At 46.1% G+C, this 17,795-nt stretch overlaps 1 protein-coding gene and 2 pseudogenes across 1 annotated transcript; all 3 read left to right on the forward strand.

Moving 5' to 3' along the window:
• Window positions 1–8,074, forward strand: part of LOC147459043 (uncharacterized) — an 8,433-nt pseudogene extending 359 nt beyond the window's left edge.
• A 219-nt stretch (window positions 8,075–8,293) lies between these two features.
• On the forward strand, window positions 8,294–9,491 carry LOC147459044 (uncharacterized). Its single transcript, XM_086510415.1, has one exon. It carries the CDS (start codon window positions 8,513–8,515, stop codon window positions 9,410–9,412), a length of 900 nt encoding a protein of 299 aa, XP_086366541.1. The 5' UTR covers window positions 8,294–8,512; the 3' UTR covers window positions 9,413–9,491.
• Window positions 9,492–11,416: 1,925 nt separating this feature from the next.
• Window positions 11,417–15,894, forward strand: LOC147459045 (uncharacterized; annotated as a pseudogene).
• The last annotated feature ends 1,901 nt before the right edge of the window (window positions 15,895–17,795 follow it).

Here is a 17,795-nt window from a genome sequence, read left to right on the forward strand (position 1 = left end):
AGCAGGTGATAACCAGGTTTTTCGAGAATGTGTCTCTTATGCATGATAAGCTGGCCAAAGAAGCAACACAAGCGAAAGATGAGGTGAATACGAATGCATCATGTGGGGATGAAATGAGAGGAGATGATGATCAGTTTTTTGAGGTTGAAATAGAGGAATAGTATTTGGCCAAGAAATTGAATACGATGTTCCCGAGCGAAGGGGTTATTCTTGATGACCGTGGTAATATGGATGTGGATACTTGTGGTAACTCTTATGCTTCTCGGGATGAGGAATTGATGGCTTGCAAGCCAGATGTGTTGGGTGAAGATTGCTCGAGTGAGAGCCATGTTGATGAGCGCCCGACGGGCCCTGTTCCCCTTCTTTACCTTTGTGTTTAGGGAGTGCAAGAATGCATGGGGATGTTGAATTCAGAGAAGGCTGACACGCCTCGTACAGTGGATTCGAATGAGGAAGTTTTAGAGGAGCGGCAGATGGGCCCTGACGACTCCCACCCCTCACATGATTGGGGGACGCAAGTGTACGCAGAAATGTGTGATTCAAAAACAAAGGACTGGCTGGTGGCTGGTGAGAAAATATTAGGTGTGCTGGAATTGTGGGAAGATATGGCTGAGTAGAATGTAAGGTCAGAGATGGTGGATACGCTTCTAGGCCATGAAACAGGGTCGCTCTACTCGGAGAGGGGGATACTCCCTGAGTCGGTTGAAAGACTTGAAACTTCGATGACGAGGTCCGAACCATGTGTGAGACCAGACGCAAGCAAAGAAGTGGGGATTCGGGTCAAGTCACCTGATCCTAATCAAAGCAATAAGGAGCAATTGGAATTGCTAGGCAAGATGCCTGACATTTATGGTACTTGGGATGAGCATGAGGCTGAACCCTGTTCAGCCCCAGACTTGATGAAGGAACAATAGGAAACCCGTGAATTTCTTTTATACTGCATGGGGAGTTCAGCTCGAGGTAAAGCGCGACCAGATAGAGTATGTGTGGGATTAACGAACATGGTATTGAGGGCATCGATGCGAGTGGTCGAGAATGGAAGTAAGACAGCGGAGTACAGCTGGGAATGTGGCCAACCAATTATGTGTATTGAGGTTGATGAAATATATCGAGGTCTCGCGAAGATCCATTCTGTGGGGTTGATGTGGATGCAACAAAAGCTGGTACGTGCCTATGTAACCAGCAGTAGCTGGTCCTCAGTGGATGTTGAAGATGATGAAACAGGAAACAGAAGGAAGACAGCAACTCAGAGTAGGAAGAAGATGGAGAAGGAGAAGACACAGAGCTTGCGTACGAGATCTCTGTAGTCTATCTCTCTGTATTAGAATAATAGAGTATATACAAACTCAGAGCTACAAAGCTTATATGAGACCCTAAGAGATAAGGTGTCCTTTCACACTAGATGTCCAAGGGGGAAAACCCAGTGGGAGAAAAGTGCCCCTGGTGAAGCGCGTATACACACTAACACTACTACATGTCTACAAATCCCCCCTGTAGTGATAGTGTGAATCCGTACAAGGTAGCAGATCATCATGTGTATGAGAGTAAGCCCAAAGCTTTTCGGAAAGCTTCAAACTTTTCTCGTGATAACGCCTTCGTAAATATATCTGCAATGTTATCCTATGTAGGACAGTAAGTTAGTGTGATCTCCCCTGCATGTAGCCTTTCCCTGACATAGTGGTAGTGAACCTCTATGTGCTTTGTTCTTGCATGAAATATTGGATTCCTTGCAACTGCCATAGCACTCTGACTGTCAATGAAAATGGTAGTGGGTGCCTGTTGACACTCACAAAGATCTGCCAATAACCTGCATATCCATACACAATCAACTGTTGCCGTGAAAGCTGCCCTGTACTCAGCTTCACAAGTTGATGTAGCCACTGTGGGTTGCTTCTTGCTTAGCCAAGATATACATGCATTTCCCAAGAAAAAACAATTCCCACTTGTGGAATATCGTGTGTCAAAATCACCAGCCCAATCTGAATCACTGTAACCAAGAAGCTGCATAGAACTATGTTTTCCATACATATCCCCCCTTGGAAAGAACATGGAAAGATTAGGGGTACCTGAAAGGTAACGAAGTATGCGCTTCACAGCCTGCCAATGATGCATACCTAGGCTGTGCATAAATCTTCTTGCTTGTGAAACCCCAAATTGAATGTCTGGACGAGTGTTGCCTGCCAAATATATCAAGCAACCAACCGCTGCTGCATAAGTATGTACATCAAAAGGTTCTCCAGCATCGTGCATGCTCAGCTTTGATCCAGTTTTTACGGGTGTAGAGATTGGTTTATAATTTTGCATACCAAACTTGTCCAAAATTTTATGCAAATATTTTGCCTGCAACATGTATATGCCATCCTCTGATTGCACAAACTGAATATCCAAGTAATAATGTAGCAAACCAAGATCAGACATCTCAAAGGTTTTTCTCAAAGCATCTTTAAACGCTTCAATTTCATCTGCAGTATTGCCTGTAAGAAGCATATCATCCACATAAAGTGTTAGCATAATGAGAACTCCATCTCTCTTTTTGACATACAAAATACTTTCTGTTGGACTATTCTGAAATCCCTGGCCAATCAAATAAGTATGTATCTTCTCATACCATGCTCTTGGAGCCTGTTTGAGACCATACAAAGCTTTACGCAATCTACATACCTTTTGCTCTTGACCTTTTACAACAAAACCACTTGGTTGACTTACATAAACTTCTTCCTGCAAATCACCATTCAAAAAAGCAGTTTTGATATCCAACTGATGCACTTTCCAACCATGATGAGCAGCAATTGCAATTAGTGATCTAACTGTGGACGCACGAGAAGTAGGAGCAAAGGTTTCATCATAATCTATGCCTTCCTGTTGCGCATAGCCTTTTGCCACAAGCCTTGCTTTGTACCTGTCAATAGTACCATCTTGTTTCCTTTTTACCTTAAAAACCCACTTTGTACCAATAGGCTTTTTACATGTAGGCAACTCCACTAGATCCCATGTATGATTCTAATGAATAGAATCAATTTCTTGCTGCATAGCATCTTTCCACTGAACACACTCTAAAGCTTGTTCAAATGAATCAGGCTCATCTGCATCACAAAGAGTGCTAAAGTTTTTTGAACCCATTTAGGCAAGGTTCTTTCTTCCCTGAGAACTTCTTGCTCTTCACGCACAATTTCCTCTACATCATGAGGTGTCACATGCTGATTAAAAGATTGATCAAGATTATCAACCTGTTGTGATTCTTGATTCTCCACAAAAGAAGGAAGCAAACCTTCAAATACATCATGTGCCTGTATATGAGGTACATCAAAAGCAACCATAGGTTGAGCAGCAGTTTCTGCAAAAATTACATCACGACTTTCAAAAAACTTGTTTGTAGCAGGATTGTAAAGTCTATAACCTTTACTTCCACTACTGTACCCCACAAATATACATTTGATTGCCTTATCATCAGGCTTCCCACGTAACTGTTGAGGGATGTGAGCATAAGCAAGACAACCAAAAACACGAAGATAGTTGACTGAAGGTTTTCTGTCATACCAAGCTTCATATGGAGTAATGGTCTTCAAGGCACGAGTAGGACACCTGTTCAAAACATGTGATGCACAAGCAACTGCCTCCATCCATAGCTTATGAAGCAAACTCTTAGCCTTGAGCATACATCTAGCCGTCTCCATTAAAGACCCGTTCTTCCTTTCTGCAACACCATTCTGTTGTGGTGTGTATGTCATAGTGCATTGGTGTTTAATGCCTTTCTTTCTCAAAAAATCCTTAAATGCACATAACATGTATTCACCTCCTCGATTGGTACGAAGAGTCTGTACTTTGCAACCTGTTTCATTTTCAACCATGGCGACATAATGTTGAAAAATTGCAAACACATCTGACTTTGCTTTGAGTGGATACACCCAACAAAACCTGGAAAAGTCATCAATGAAGGTCACAAAATAAAGGCTGTTTCCCAAAGATGGTGTCCTCATAGGACCACATACATCACTGTGTACAAGCTGCAACTTTCGTGTCCCTCTAACTGAACCATCCTGTGAAAATGCAAATCTGTGCATCTTTCCAAGAACACAACCTTCACATGCATGTCTTGGTGGCATCTCCAATAAAGACAAATCATGCACCATATTATGACGTTGTAAAGTCATCAAACTGCCATAACTAACATGCCCAAATCTAGCATGCCACAACTCAGCATCTTGCATGGCCCGAGTCTTTGTTTCTGCAATACATACCTGAATCTGCTTTTCATAACGATCTAGCACAAATAGTCCATTTTCCAGCGTACCTGTAGTGATAAGAGAATAACCATTCTCTCGATCTCGTACAACACATCTGTCATCCTCAAAAAGGACCCGAAGACCATTTTTTGCAAGAGAGGATACAGACAACAAATTCTTCTTGATCCCTGGAACATATAAGACATCTGGCAAGCATAAATCTGAACCATTTGAAATGGTAATCAAAATCTTACCAACGCCTTTGATTGGATAAGAAGCATTATTTGCACATGTCACCTTCTTTCCTGCTGGAGCTGCATCCAATGAACAAAACAAATCCTTCCTTGAAGTAATATGCCTAGATGCACCACTATCAAAGTACCAAATCATTTGTGTCTCGTCAACACTGTAAGCAGAAAAATCTGAACATACTACGAAAGCATATCCTGCACAAAGTTTGCAGACTCTTCTTTAGTTGTAGAAGAATCACCAGAAGCTGAAACAACCAAATTTGACTCTTTCTTCTTTTCTTCAGCAATTCGCTTTTTACACTCACTAATGTAGTGACCAGGTTTCTTGCAGTAGTGACATTTACCTTTCTTCTTGGACTTGTCGGAATCACCTTTAGACTTCTCTGAAGATTGTCCTGCATCAGACTTAGAGTGATGAGCACTCTCTTTACCCTTGTTTTTGTTCTGTACAACAAGAGCATGATCTATACCATCCACCTGTAAAGACTTATTCTTACGTGATTGATCCTCCTGCAATAGCAAAGCCACTAACTCTTCAAAATGAAGAGGCTCAGGATTAGCTCGCAAAGACAGAGTCAAAGAAGTCTGAAAAGTCAAATAAGATGGTGGTAGTGAATTGAGTGTTTTGGAAACCAAGTCCTTCTCTGGAATCACTTCATCAATGCTAAGAAATTGCTCTTTAAGATCCCTGATTTTTGTAAGATGCTCGACGATATCGTCACCTTCGTCCATCTGTATTTTGTCAAGTTGTTTCTTTAAAAACTCTATTCTGGCAGCGTTTCTCCTCCAAACATAGCTTGTAGAGTGTTCCAAGCATCCTCAGAAGTTCTGCAAGATCTGATATGTGGTGTGATTGTCCTCTTTATGGTTAAAGCAATCACAGCCATAGCTTGTGCATCTTTAGTATCCCATCTCTTTTGCTTTGGAGTGACTTGTGAGGGTCCTGCACCAACAGCTGCACCACGACCAGGCGTGGCAGGTGCAATGCTACCTGGACGAACTTCATCTCCAGATACATAATCCCACAATCCTTTACCAACCAAAACATTTTTGGCCATAAACGACCAAAGAGAATAGTTGCTACCATCCAATTTGTCTTCGGATGTAAACGCACCAAAAATCTCTTTCTCCGTAGATTGAGCCATAATGTGGATGCACACAAGAGAGCAAAAGATCCTCCAAGAGATTCACAAATCTCCTCTCCAATGCAAGCAAAACTCTACACAAAATCTCAGCACAAAGCTAAGACAAGCTGCTTCCCAAAAGCTCTGTTTACCTGAAGAAAATCTGTCAAAAAGCACACCCTCTTGATCTAAACGCCTCCGAAAAGTAACTTCTGCTACGCTGCTTAGAACAAAATTCTAAGGGCTCGAACAGCTTCAAAAGGGGGGTAAAACCCAGGTCACCTAGTCAGGATACTCCCGGAACGTCGAGGATGCTCCCACGAGCAAATTTTCCGAAAATTGCTTGAAAACTGCGATTGCGTGCGCGAACGCGAAAACGCAAGTAGAGGCTCTGGAAATCACCTTGCTCTGATACCAATTGTTGAAGATGATGAAATAGGAAATAGAAGGAAGACAACAACTCAGAGTTGGAAGAAGATGGAGAAGGAGAAGACACAGAGCTTGCGTGCGAGATCTCTGTATGTATCTCTCTGTATTAGAATAATAAAGTATATACAAACTCAGAGCTACAAAGCTTATATGAGACCCTAAGAGATAAGGTGTCCTTTCACACCAGATGTCCAAGGGAAAAAACCCAGTGGGAGAAAAGTGCCCCTGGTGAAGTGCATATACACACTAACACTACTACATGTCTACAGTGGAGACACACATAAGTAACCCAAGGTTAGCTTTTTGGAGAGACCGTGCTTACCAGTGGGCGATTGAAAAGTTCTTCAAAGATGTGTGGTTATGCGGGTTTTGGGAAATAGAACCCGGAGGCCCAGGGAGCCTTGTGCCATCGCAATGGAATCGATTACGTTGTGGAAGCAGGCTTGAAGATGAAGCCGAGATGTGTGGTGCTAAAGAATGGGGGTTGCAGACCTACATTGGTGGTTATGGTAAGGGGGCCAAAGCCCCTCTTTAAGTCCGGAGTAAAGTACTCGTGGTATGTATCCAGATTGAGTGCTCTTGGGTTTGCGGATGGCAGCTAGGGCGGTTATCCCTTTTGGTGAGTAAAACCAGCGGACAGGTAAAGACTGGGACTGAGACAGCCCTGTTGAGGATCGATGTACGCAAGTGTGCATTGACGTTTGACAAAGGAAGTCTTGGGGTTGGAACGGTAAACCCTCGAGGACAATTATGTGGGAAGGACAAAGGGCAAGGTAGCCTCGTATGGGACCCAGGAGAAGGTACCCAACGCCGGGATGCTTTTGAATATGGAATGACCTACATGTGCGGAGGTGCAGAGTTAACAACACAGTGGAACGCGCTTGGTCGATGCAAGGCAAGCCAACGGAGTTAGAGCCGTTGGTTGATTTTAGTAGGCTCATTGTGGGAAGACGTATGTTACACCTAATGGATCAGCGGGGGCTGATTCAAATGCAGGCCTCAGATGGCCACTGGATTCCCCCACGATGGGGCGGATTACAAGAGGATGCAAGATAGGTAAAGTGTGCTCGGTACAAGACCAGGCCTACCAGGCAACAAGGAACACAATTGGATGGTCAGCGATGTACCAGGGGGCCAGCGAGCAACTAAGATGTGTGGTGAGATATGTGGGCATGAGTGAGACAGCATGTCGGGACAGGAAAAGGATGGCCGATGGATTCCCCCTCGTCAAAGAGGGTTGAGCAACGAGTGGGAGCACTACATGAGTGCGCGTGGAAATAACCAGTGTGGTAGAGGGCAGATCACGATGATCAGGCGATGTACAAAAAGGGATGGCAGAATTTTCGCCGATTATTGCAAACCAGGCGTGGTGTCGCTCAAGGACGCATGGGAGGAAGAGATTGCTGATGTAATGCAAAAACCATATAAGCTCCGGTGAGCACCATCCCGCGTTTCATTCGAGTTGTTTTGTTTGGCGAGTGAATTGGGCTAGATTCACGACAGCAAGATGCGAGGTCGATGATGATTATGGGTATGCTTGGTAAGTGATGTTGCACTTGTTTCTGCTCATTCGGTGGTGCTCACTTTGTACCGTTGAAAAAGCCTAGAGCTTTCTGTCCCTACTTGTGTTGTGTGTATCCCGCAATCAGTTGATGTTGTTCCAAACAGTAAGCTCCTCCAACACATTTTGTGCTTGCTCAAGTATCCCACATTTGGCATACATATCGACTAAGGTAGTGCCAAGCACGCCATCTCTTTTCAAAGGCATCTTGCATAGAGCCACATGCTCGCAAGCTACACACATAGGTGATAGCGTCTGGAGAAAGGCCCTTCCTTCACACCTGGCGAAAATAGCCCATAGCTTTCTGGCCCATCTGGAGAAAGGCCCTTCCTTCACACCTGGTGAAAACAGCCCACAGCTTTCTGGCCCGCCGGCCCTTGTTGGGAACCTGCGAACTGCTTGTGGAGAAGATCGAGTTGCTGCTGAGAGCCTTCTCTCTCTCTCTCTCTCTCTCTCAAACAGTGGCCAGAGACAAACTTGCAGACAAATCTCCGAGCTGCTTTTGAAAACCTGTGAACTGCTTGTGGAGAAGATCGAATTGTTGCGCTTTTGACGTCGTAGTTTTTTTAGAGCGGAGTGGTTTTTTTCAGAAGAAAGCAGCCACGCCATGTGGGTTAACGAGAGGGCAGGGATTTGATTTTCGCTCCTACGCTAACGAAGTAATAAGTAAATCTGAAAGCGTTTCATTACGAGAAGGATTTGTAGGATTTGTGTTTTCTGCGTGCCATACCTTCTCGCCATAGCCATAGCCTGTTTCTCGCCATATCTTTTCCATCCGCTATTGCCATAGCCTCGACATTTGCTCTGATTTTTGCATCCTTTCCTTCTTTCCTTTCTTTGCCATAGCTGCACGAGCAGAGCCATTTGTTCTTGGCGTTGTTCTGGTTTTTGCATCCTTTCGTTCTCACCATTGCATATACAAAGATGCTAACACAGTTACCCCAGTTGACACCAACATCGACAGCTCTTTGTTTGCATAGAATCCATGAGGGTTCGCCTGCAAAGATTCATACACCAGAGAGGATCTTCCACATGGCAAGCAGGGAAGGCACCGTTGTGTGGAAGGCAAGAAGGGTGACACAACAAGAAGACTTAGAGCCAGGAGAGGTGTTTATAACTCATCGCAGGGTCATTGATGACGTCGATTGCTCTTTAGGATTAGCAAAGATTGGAGTCTCAGAAGCTGTGCTGGTATCGGAAGGCTTGGCAGTATTAGCTGAGGACGCAGATGAGATCTTCCAATGCCTCTCAGGAATGGGGGAGTACAGAAATGACACACAAACCATCATGGCAAGTATCAAGGATGTCCAAGGTCTCCAAGGAAAAGGATCTTTCTGTAGATTTGCGTATGCCCTTTACAACGGATGCCAACAAGATGGACAGCTATATAATGCAATTCAACGAAGTGGAATGAAACTATTTTGGTCAGTATTGGCAGATTTGGCAACAGAAAATCCAGAGAACAACGCCTTAAATTGGATGATTAGTCTTGAAGAAGAGGAAGAATTTATTGCTATCAGTGCATGGAATCAGATGTTTTGCTTACTTGAGGTGATGCATCAGAAGAGCCATCTATTCAGCTTTATTGGTGGAAACCTTGGTTTGGCAGAGGCTGCATTTGAAGTGTTGAAGTTCCTCGCATCTGAGACTAAGCAAGAAAAGTACAAGGAGGTCTCATATTTGATCCGTTCTGCTATTCCAGTAATAGAAAAGAAGATTTCTCAAAAGAAGATCAATGCCCTGAAGGAGGAGTTACAAAACAAGACGAAAGCTGATGTGATTCGCAAAAGGCTGCCTAGGCGCAAGCTATGGGATAAAGTGTAAAGCCCAAATTGGATCTCAGTCTTAACTCAGCTGAGAAGATGTAAACTGTTCGTAAATATTGATTTGCATAGTTAAAGGATTCAGGTGATCTACTTGGTTGTGTAGATTGATCTGCTTGGTTGTGTAATTTTACTTCCTTTGATCTGTTTTTTGATTAGCAGAAGCTTTATCCTATGAAACAATTGACATTATCTCACTATTTTGTTGATTTGACTCAAGATGTGGCACAAGTGGGTATTGTAGGATGTATGTACTGATCAAATTGAATCTTGACGTGGATTTACATGCTGGATTTGATGACATGTTGTCAATCATCTGAACATGCGGTCCTAGTTGTTTGGGGTGTTGCCAAAGCTGTTATGAGAGTCTTTTTTTTATGATAAATCACTGTTTTGAAAGCTACTTTTTCATGAAATCATATTGCAACTAGTGCTTTGATTAGAAACAGGTTTCTAGGGACTCATTTTTTGTGTGCATATGATCCGGCATAGATGTTCTGCTCTACATGTTCACAAAGACATCAGATCAGATTTCAATGCGTTTTTTAATATTGTAATTGGCACCGGTAATCAGCATGGAATCACATACTTTGTTAGCACCACAGAATTATGGTTTGCAGATCATTCACATATTTCTATCCTTATATTCTTTTGAATGTCTTGCTTGATATGGTCTGCACTTTGTAAGCCTAAAACTACATGCTCTGTTTTACCAGCATTAGTATAGGTTGTGTAACTTTTTACACTTAACATAAAACTAGATCATGTGTGTCCATTACAAGAGAGATGGGCCACGTGACAGGCCAGAGGGCCTTGCCATCTGTTTGCTCGTGCAACCCCCTCCTGCCTCCACATCAGTGTGCGCGTGTCCGCATTTGTTTAGACACGACCCCCTTTGCCGCTCCCGCTGTCTGCCTGCCTGCCGCGCGCGAATGGAATGCATGTGTGTGTGTGTGTGTGTGTGTGTGTGGTTCAACGCGTGCACTGTGTGTGCGCGTGTGTTTTTGCTGTTTGGGTTGTGCGTTTCTACTTTGCATGTTCTTTTCTCTTTTGTTGTTTGCTTGGGGAGCTGTTTAGGGTTTTCTGCCTGTGTGTGTTTTAATTTTTGCTTGCTTGTTTGGTGTTGGGTTTGTTCTTGGGGGCGTGTGTCTAGGTTTGCTTGTAGGGGCGGGGTGTGTGTGTGTGGTGTGTGTGAGTTCCCCTCCCAGCTTTCCTTCTGTGTCGGAGGCGGAAGGGGGGGTGAAGCCTCTTCTTTGGATCTATAGCGGCTCTTCACCGATTTATCATCCTCCTCTCCTTGTAGAACGAAGGCCTCTTGTCCTGCCCCAGGTGGTGGATGCTTTTGCAAGATGGCCTTCGTTTTCTGGTGGTTGCTGCTACACTTGTCCTGCTCGAGGCTGCTGCTCTTGCAAGTTGTACCCGCACCTCCAGATCTTTCGGTGGTCTCTATGACTGTGCTTCCTTTGGCTCCTCTTCATCAATTTGTTCTTCCGGTTGCAGTGTGATTGGCAGGGCCAATGTGCTATCAAAGCCCGAAGCGATGGGCCGTGGGAAGAGTTTCAAGTGCTCCATTGCGACATCGCTGGATACTCCTTCGGGAATGGTGTTTGACAGATCTATGCCGCCTATAGTAGCAGCTTCAAACAAAGGGTCCACTGGGGCTTTGGTCGTCATTCTGTAGCTTGTTTATTTTTAGGCTTTGGGTACTTTTCCCCTCAGTTTGAGCCTATTATTGTATCAGGAGGGTTTTTCCCCCGTTATGCAGTCTGTAATACTTTGTAATTTCAGCCTTTTGGCTTTGAGTAATATGAAGGGTACAAGGCCAGTGGTTACTTGAGAGAGAAATGAAATGAAATGAAATGTTATATTAACGTCTTCAAAAGACGTTAATGACCTATGAGACCCGAAAGTTAGAGAGAGAGAGAGAGAGAGAGAGAGAGAGAGAGAGAGAGAGAGAGAGAGAGAGAGAGAGAGCTCCTTCCCAGGACTACCCCCAGAGTTTTGGATGCCAAAAGTGCTTTCTATCCAGCTTCAGGCATCTCTTCGTTCATTGATGGTGGCCGTTCATCCTACTATGGAGTTTTCGGACGCTATCAGATACGAGTGGGAGGACGCTGTGCATTCTCAGAGCTTGGTCATGACAGGCAGGCTCAACCAATGTCTAAGGTGTCATTCTTTGGGGCATCTTGTCAAGGATTGCCTTATACCTTAGAGATGGGGTGGTCCACCTAGGGCCAGGTATCAGCCACCTCCGCTGGCCTAGCAAGGCTAATTCTTATGCTCACGGAGTTGGGTCATAGTCATGGGTAGCATGCAGGGAGTAAGGTTGACAGTCAAGTCAAGCCCTACGTAAGAGACAGGCATAGAGGCCTCATGCAATAGAGAGAAAGGTCTATCGTCGTAGAGAGCGGGCAGTTGGGGAGCAGCAGCCGCTAGGTAGACCCCTTGAGACGACAGTATAGGACGATAGTAGCAGAGAGCAGGTTACAGTGGTAGAGTAGCCACCTCCTGAGAGACCACAAGCTGAGGAGATTCTCCATGCTGAACGGTTGTTCCAGAGACAGAGCACCCTGGTGACTCAGCAGAGGCTCCTTCGTCAGTGATTCCTTCAGTGGTACAACTTATAGAAACCATTGGACTGTCGGAGGTTGGAGAAACACTTGTGATCCCTCCACCGGGGTTCATCACATTTGTTTCTCCACCTTCACAATTCTCTTCTGTGTTCGTTGTGCCCTTGTCTCAGTGGTTACCTAGTCACTTCTTCTCCCTGGGCCCATGGAGGAGCCGAGAAGGCAGATTGAGAGATGGAACTCTCCAGATTCAACTAATGTTCTTACAGTTTTCTCACTATGGGGGTGCTATTCTCCAAGGCTTGACCTCTTTGCCCATGTTTATATATATGTTTTAGACAAGATTTGATACTCACTAGGACCCGGTAACAGTATATGACAGTTTATATAAGGAGGTTTCTTCGTTGGCATACACTCACCTTGGCTGTATGGCCACCGTCCTTCTCACTCATGGGTTCCATGATGCGGTCGGGAGGTTATGCTGGTATGCATTTGGCTCTTTCTGGTGTCTTCCGAAGGTTTTTGTTTTGGAAGATGCTACAGTTTTTCCTCCTTTTCAGATGGGATGCCAAAGCCATTTCCTCATATCTTGGTCTGAGGTACAGAGTGGATGGTAAACATTCTTGGGGGTCGATGTCATGGATTTTTAGTTCCTTGGGAGTTCTGAGCAGCAGTGCATGCAAGCAGTTTGTGGATACAGAGCCCGGAGAGGCTGAAGGGCTTTGCTGGGATTGCATCGCTAGGAGAGACCTGGCAGATTTATGCAGTCATCAACAGGGCTCACAGTCATTCCTCCTTGCTCCCTTTTCCTTGTTTCCTTTGTGTACTACCTTCTGGGTACTTTTCCATCTCCATCATAGCTTCATGTATATATCTTTGAGGGTTTTTAACCCAGACATCCAGTTGTATGGTTCATCTTTTGTGGAGTTCTCCCACGGATACTTGTATTTTTGCCTTATGGCTTTCAGTAATATGAAGGGTACAAGCCCAATGATTTAGAGAGAGAGAGAGAGAGAGAGAGAGAGAGAGAGAGAGAGAGAGAGAGAGAGAGAGGGCAACAGTGGCACTGGCTAATGCCCCCCCACCGGGAGAGAGTGCCTCCATCCTTCCGCCAACAGGTACACCAACCGCCCCCCTCTTCCCCGGATGTGTGTGTTGTGTGTGTGTGTGTGGGGTGTGGGTATGTGTGTGTGTTTTTTATGTTTTTTTTTTTTTTTGTGTTTTGGGGGATTAGGGTTTTTTGGGTATGTGTGTGTTTTTGTGTGTGTGATTTTGTGTTATGTATGTTTGGTGGTGTGTTGGTTTACCCCTTGGCTGTTGGATGGGGCGGCGGCTCTCTCCCCCAACACCTTCCTTGTCCTGCTGGTTGCTGTTGCTTTTGCAAGTGGTGGTGTTGTTCAGCTCAGCACTTCTTGTCAGATCTAGTGGCTATTTCCTCCACAGCCCGAATGTCTGTCCCTGGGGTGGACTGAAGTAGCGTTGCACTCTTCAAGTTGGTGGCGGTGCTTCTTCTGCAAATGTTGCTCTCTCCCCGCTCCTTCCTTTTCGAGGTGGTTTGCTGGCTGCTCCACCTCCTCTTTCTGACTACTCTTGTCAATGGTTTTTTCAAGTGGTGTGATCGCTGGAAGCAAAGCCCGTTCCGCGGGTCGCGGCGAAGCATTGGACTGCACTGTTTGGTGCCCCTGCGAGAATGGTGGTTAGTAGATTTGTGCAGTTTGCAGCAGGCTTCACATAGAAAGGCCCTTCTAGGGGCTTTCGGTCATCTCACTGCAACAATCCTTTGGCTCCTTTGGTGGGACGGGGTTTCCCCTCCTCTTGTACTTCATGTTGTATCTTGAGGGGTTTTTTCCCTATTATGTAGTCATTTGATGTAATACTTTGTATCAGCCTTTTTGGCTTTTGATAATATAAAGGGTACAAAGCCCAGTTGCCTTCGGGATAGAAAAATGAAATGAAATGTTCTATTAACGTCTTCAAAAGGCCATAATGACCTATGAGACCCGAAAGTTACAAAGTGGTGGATCTGATACCAAGTCAGAGTAACAAGATGACCTAGCAACAGTACAAAACAAAGATATATACTATGGGGTCCTAAGTTGGTCGATGTGAGCCAGGCAAAAAACTAAGCAAAAAAATGGGCGGCTTGTTAGGATAGCTAAATCACAAGAGATCTATCATCGGTCGTTGGCGAATCTCATCAATTTCCTCCATGGTTAGTATTCTGACCGGGCGTCGTGCCTGCTTGGCCAGCGTGCTCCGAATTTTCTGTCGTAGCCTCCGTCGATGCTGTGTAGTCTTCGCAGTCACGAGCGCCTGGATTTCCCCAGTTCAATCGCTCGGTCAATCAGTGTGCCTCTGGTGTGAGACGAGGGGGAGCTCTGTTGTGGGAGTGGCTCTTGCGGCTGTCCCGTGTCTGCTCTGAAGAAGTCTGTGATCCGTCTTTGAGACTGGCTAGCCTCGCCATTCATCGGGCTATCTCTGTGTATGCGCAGCTCGAGCAAGAACAAACCCAGACATCTCTGATCTTCGTATCCCATGACTCTTGAGAGTGGTCCAAAACCCTCTCTGAACAAGCAATGGAAGCGGCCTCCTATCTTGTAGTAGACGGGGCAGCGACATGTATAATGTAGCTCTCTCAGGTTCCATGTTACACAAGGGGCATGTCCTGTCCTCTGCTGGTACTCCGTTGTATCTCCTAGTCTAAATCCGCAACTGGTGAGACGATGTGCGTAACTGGCCAATAGCACATCGTATCCCATGAGACAAGTGGGTATCCATGTATCTGGGTCTCGCCACAAAACCATCTTCCGTAAGCTGGAGAAGGTGGTCTCTGTAGAAAGCCATCTTCGTGCCCAATTCCTGTGCTGGTTGTATCCATGTCCTCCTGGTGTCTACCTGGGTCAGGTCTTGGCGGATGAGCTTGGTGATCTCTGACTGTGTAAGAGTGAGAGATGGTGCATCTAATGAGTAATGGAATGGTGGCAGCTTGTCTATGCTGAACCCATGTGCCTGAAACCATGATGTCATCTCCCCATACCAGCATGTTGTATCTCCTTGTATGGCTAACTATCGAGAGGATTCAAGTGCTATGCGAGCATATCTATCTCTAGGAAGTTCCCATGTGCGGTTTATGAAGGAGACTGATACAGTGAGCGCCTCCACCACAAGAGGGGGGGCTGCTAGCTCTGCTCGGATAATGGCCCGTGGTACTGATGCCTTGGCTCTAATGAGCCGCGAGATCATAGAGACGAGAGGTTTCTCCATGTTCCCCCATCCGTCTGAGCGACCCGGCCTCCCGTGGTGATCTAGTGAAGGTTCCCATATCTCGGTTCCATAGAGCAATGCTGAAGCTACCAAAGTGTCGAAGAGCCAGAACTTCGTCCGGGGCTCCTGAAACTGAACCTGCGAACACATCCTCTCCAATCTACCCAATGCTGCGTGGGCTCTAGTAAGTCTGGTGTCTGGTGCTCTTCTGAGTGAGAATGCAGGTCCGCTAAAAACCACTCCAAGGTAAGTGTAAGCGTCTAGTCTCCTGGCCGTATGTGAATGTAGGTGCTGACCTCCTGATCCAATGTGGGGTGGTATTAAACACCATAACCTTGGTTTTACCCAGATTGACAGACAAACCACTTTCGTGGGCAAACGTATGCAAAGCATCCAATTGACGTTGCATTCCCTCTGGGGATTCGGAGATCAACACTATGTCATCAGCATATAACAAAAGTGGAATCCATGTCCTTGCCAACTGAGCACCTTTATCCCCATCGCTGTCACTGTAGTCAGAAACCTCATCCACATACATACCGAAAAGAGTAGGAGAGAGCGGGCAGCCCTGCTCTACCCCAATAGTGGAGTGAACCGCTGTAGAAAGTCCCTCCGGGGTGAGTACATGCCCTACTACTGATCTGGACAATGCCATGATCCCCCAAATGAGTTCTGTGGGTACTCCCATTTCTTGTAATCTGCGCATTAGTCTAGCTCTGGGTACCCTGTCGAAAGCTTTGCGGAAGTCCACAAAGCTACAATAGATCCGTCTCCCATGAGATCTGCCTTCCTCGATGATGGCCCTGAGCATTAGGATATGGTCAAGAGTAGAGAAGCCTCTCCTGAATCCTACCTGCCCAGTTGCACGTATTCCTTCTCTCTCTGCCCATCTACTGAGCTGTTGCTCAAGAATGGATGCATATAACCGTGCCAGTGTGTGCCCAATCATAATAGTGCGATAATTCCCAGGCTCCATGGGGTCTCCTGATTTGAAGATAGGTACGATCGTAGATAGGCTCCAAGTGTCCGGTAGGACCTCACACATGGCACGGTTAAACATAACTGCTAGAAGCTCTGCTAGTAGGTCTTTGGCATGCATGAAATGCTCAGCGACTAGGCCATCATGATCATATGCTCTCCCAGTCTTCATCCTGTCGATAGCTTTCTTCACCATCTTAGCAGTGAAAAAGACACATGCGTGTGGGCATGGATCAGGGGGGTTGGGGAGGGGCGACTGTCCAGGTACTGTGTACAAAGATGATGCGTACTGACCCACCAGGTCTCTGTGGAGGAAATAGCAGGGGGGGGGGGGGACTACTCATGAAAGAGCCGCCACGCCTCACGCGAGTCCTAACTCAAGAATAGCTGATATAGGTCCTGCTCGAGTCGAGCCAAAAAAGCCCTCTTCTTCCGCCGCACCAGGCGTCGGAAGTCAATCTGTGACTGTCTGTGAGTTACGTCCCCCAACAGCACCTCCCTCTGAAGTCTGGCTCTAGTCTGGCGGCCCTCCTCATCGTACCAGCTGTTCTGAGGTATGCTCCCTTATCGGCGGCTCTGCTCAGGCAGGGTGTGTGGGTATGCTTCTGCTGCTGCCTCATGTAATGTCTGTGTCAGTATAGTAGTTAGCTCCTCCAGAGGTCGCCCCGCGTCCTCAGTGCATAGGCGTCTGTAGATTCCGTCCATGTATACAGAGTCCGTATCCCGTGTGAATGTGTAGCGAGTAGGGGTTGCTACTCGTGGCCTGTGTGCTACACTGAACTGGAAGGAAATGGTCATCGACACCAGAGCATGATCCACTGCCACCCCGACCGATTTGGGCCCAACTGTGAGATCCTAGATACTAGAGATGAGATTCGGCTGTGCCATGACATAGTCCAGTTTGCTGGCTCCATGTCTGTGTGGGAAGCATGTAAAACCTCCCGCAGCAGGAAATCTCTGTAGGCCGTTCAAGATGGCCGATCCATGTGCAATGCCCATGTCTATCAAGTGTCGCCCATACTCAGTATATTCCACATCGTGTGATAGTCTGTAAAGGTCTTTGCAACATCTAGCTCTTATAGCATCTCCTCTGAAGTATCATAAAACACTGCCTGGTGATGGGCAGTCCTAGCATTGAAGTCCCCTAGGATGATAATGTCACCGTCCCTAGAGAACTCCCATATGTCATCATCCAAAATAGAGAAAGGGGACTGTCCTCTGGGTGATGCATAAACTGATGTACTCGGGGGAAAGTAGCAAATAGCTAGATAGAGGTATCTGCCTGTCTCTGCTTTCAGTCTCACCCAACTGTACCTAGCCTGCTCGTCCCTGCGGGCTATATGTATCAGTGGCTGCAGATCCTCTCTAAATAACACTGCCACTCCCCCCGAGCCCCGCCCTCTGTGCTCTGAGCGTGTCTCCTGTCTGTAGGCCGTCCCCCACTTGTATCCACTGATGTGAGGCATGGATTGCCCTGGGGCCTGGTGTGTCTCAGAGTAAAAGATGATGTCTCTTCCAGTTAAGCTATCCTCTAAGGCACCCACATCAAGACGCATAGATCCATTGCAGTTC

Source organism: Adiantum capillus-veneris, chromosome 4 (genome assembly GCF_014529385.1).
Source record: "Adiantum capillus-veneris isolate H3 chromosome 4, ASM1452938v2, whole genome shotgun sequence".
NCBI classification, from domain to species: Eukaryota; Viridiplantae; Streptophyta; class Polypodiopsida; order Polypodiales; family Pteridaceae; genus Adiantum; species Adiantum capillus-veneris.